Below are 2,500 nucleotides of genomic sequence, written 5' to 3'. Positions count from 1 at the left end.
ACTGGGAATTGGAATAAATGGAAAAATGTCCCATAACAATAGGTCCGCAGAAGGACACTCTCACGCCATGGTTGGAAGACTGACAATATTTTGGCGTCATTGATTTACATCGTTTATTTTTTACCTAAATGTACAGCCGGTTAATACTAATACTTTAATCTCTTTTTAATAGCCTTCTTGTTTGATAGGTTTCTGAACAAATGAAATGAGCTGCTCAAATGTGTGATGGTGTTAATCGGGCGCAGGAGGCGTTGGCACCCTCCTTCGCCCATGCACTGTCTGGCATGGCGCACACCTCCCTATCACATGGGTAGACACGCACCCTCGCTTTACGCGCGCACACTATAGATATTATGGAGAAGCACCGGCAATTTATTTAAGCTATATAGCCTGTTTGACAACCGTGTTCTAATGCAGGATGTCTTAAAACCACAACTGAAGCGGACTCGTGCCAATGGACGAACTTCCATATTTTAGGATACGTTGGCATGGGCAGACACGCACATCTCAAGAGTCGTGATATAAAGTGTATGAGACACAAGAGGATAAATTAAAAGCTGAAAGTTCTTGGCACCTTAACAGTTGTAGGCTATGGCGTCCCCGAGGGATGCTGAAATTCCCCTGCATTTACATAGCCAAAAATATGAGAAGCTGCACATTTGCCTAATGTGTTGGCTATTGTGTAAAAAGAAAAGACACCTCTACTAACCGTAGCCTTGATGGGGACGTACAGGACAGGACCAGAGCCTCCATTCGCATTTCTGTCTTCGACTCTCCCGACTTGAAAACCTTTGGATTTGACCCAGAATTTAAATTTGGCGTTGATGTGGTTGCTCTCGAGGTAGGCGCCTTTTGAGTCATCTCCCTGTAGAAGAGTCTGTAAAATTTTGTCATATTTTCGCCGGGTCACTGTCTTTGTTTTACCCGAATCACCGTAAGTCCGGAGACACCAGTCCTGAAATACACTGAACATCTCCGCCTCCGAGACAACGGGGCTCTCGCTCCGTTTCGCTGAGTCCATGCTTGTATTTTTGGTTGACATTTTCCTTCAGAACCCCCCAGCTTCAAATTGCAAAATGACAGATATCTATTGAACGTCCCTAATTATAAACTTTAAGTATTCTGCCTCTATATGTCGTGTTACTACTCCCCATTCAAAACAAAAGCATGTTCTAAAGGTCTAAAGATCTGTGAACAGAAACACCTGTTAGCGGAATCGTTTCGCTTCTTGTCCCACAGGATGACAAACAATGTCAGACCCAACAGCCTCCCTCTGCTGAGGAACTGAGAGAAGGGGCTGTCCTACAAAATGGGTATCTCCCACCTGTGTCTCGTTGGTGTCCCTGTGCGTAATTAAGGCGTTTTCTGTGTTTTTTAAACCCTGCGCGTGAAGTTAATGTTATTTTTTTAGTGAGAAAATCAGACGATGTGTGAATATTTCTAAATTTGATCGTATTTTTAAAAGCATCGCAATTTAACAGCATTCGCTTGGTCGCTCAAGGTGGTGGGAACGCCAGCTACTAAAGCCCATAGCCTACCCCACCTGATTGTCAACCACCTGGGCAGTCGGACAGTCGCTCGTCTGTAGAAAGCAATTCTGATATCACATGCCGAATTTTAGCTAGGCTACTCTTTGGGCAGCCTATAAACCAAGTTTGGACAGGTGCAGTTTGCTCCAACCGAATACTTTACTCGCTCTCTCTCAGGGTTACCAAAAGTAGGATGAAGTTTTGCCCATCCCGGGATCATTAGGAGGAGAGCTTGCATTTATACCATGTCCAGGGCTGGACTGGGGGATAAATACAGCCCGGGCACTTTTGGATTTAAGGGGCCCCCTCATTATTATTAGTGGTGGAGAACTGACTCACTGGTGGGCCCCGCACCCTCATGGGCCCCTATTTTCAGTAATGTAAAAAAAAAAAAAAAAAAAAAGGGTGCAGGGCCCACCGGGAAATGCCCGCTATGCCAGATGACCAGTCCAGCCCTGGCCATGTCCTAGCAAGGGTGCTATGCAGAGCCTAAAACTTTTAGATGCACACTCATGGAAAAGTGATGGAAACTAACCGGGCACCATTGTTGAGAACATATGCAATTAAATACGAAACCACAATAAAAAATATACATAATAAAATGCATGACGGACGGTACATCTTTGTCACAAGGCCATATTTGGGTTAAAAAGCTTGTATTTTGAAATATTTCGTATAGTTTTGCAGGCCCGTAGCCAGCCTTGTGGTAGGGGGGGATCTTTTTCCCCCGAAAGTGGATTTCATTTGGCTCCCTATTCCAATGTCCCCAAATACACGAGCACACTTCAAATATATTTAATTTAGACATATTTTATTCATTATGAGTTTGCTGAGAGTCTCTTGCTGTCCTTAATTGTTTGTCTGTTGCTCCCCATTCTTAACATAAATGGACATGAATTGCTTCAAATTACTGCTATCTGACAGTTATTTTCATTGTTGACCCAGTGTTGGGGGGTTCGAGTGGGGGTGGG

At 44.1% G+C, this 2,500-nt stretch overlaps 1 protein-coding gene across 2 annotated transcripts in view; it reads right to left on the bottom strand.

Moving 5' to 3' along the window:
* nol4lb (nucleolar protein 4-like b) overlaps positions 1–1,251 on the bottom strand; it is a 113,619-nt gene extending 112,368 nt beyond the window's left edge. For both annotated transcript variants that reach the window (XM_063208253.1, XM_063208254.1), the window contains exon 1: positions 710–1,251. In XM_063208253.1, coding sequence (XP_063064323.1) covers positions 710–1,042 — 333 coding nt within the window. In that variant the 5' untranslated portion in view covers positions 1,043–1,251. The remainder of the gene's footprint in view (positions 1–709) is intronic.
* Between the last annotated feature and the right edge of the window lie 1,249 nt (positions 1,252–2,500).

Source organism: Engraulis encrasicolus, chromosome 10, assembly GCF_034702125.1.
Source record: "Engraulis encrasicolus isolate BLACKSEA-1 chromosome 10, IST_EnEncr_1.0, whole genome shotgun sequence".
NCBI classification, from domain to species: Eukaryota; Metazoa; Chordata; class Actinopteri; order Clupeiformes; family Engraulidae; genus Engraulis; species Engraulis encrasicolus.
The sequence above is the reverse complement of the archived record's forward strand: the minus strand, read 5'-3'. Positions and strand labels throughout refer to the sequence as shown.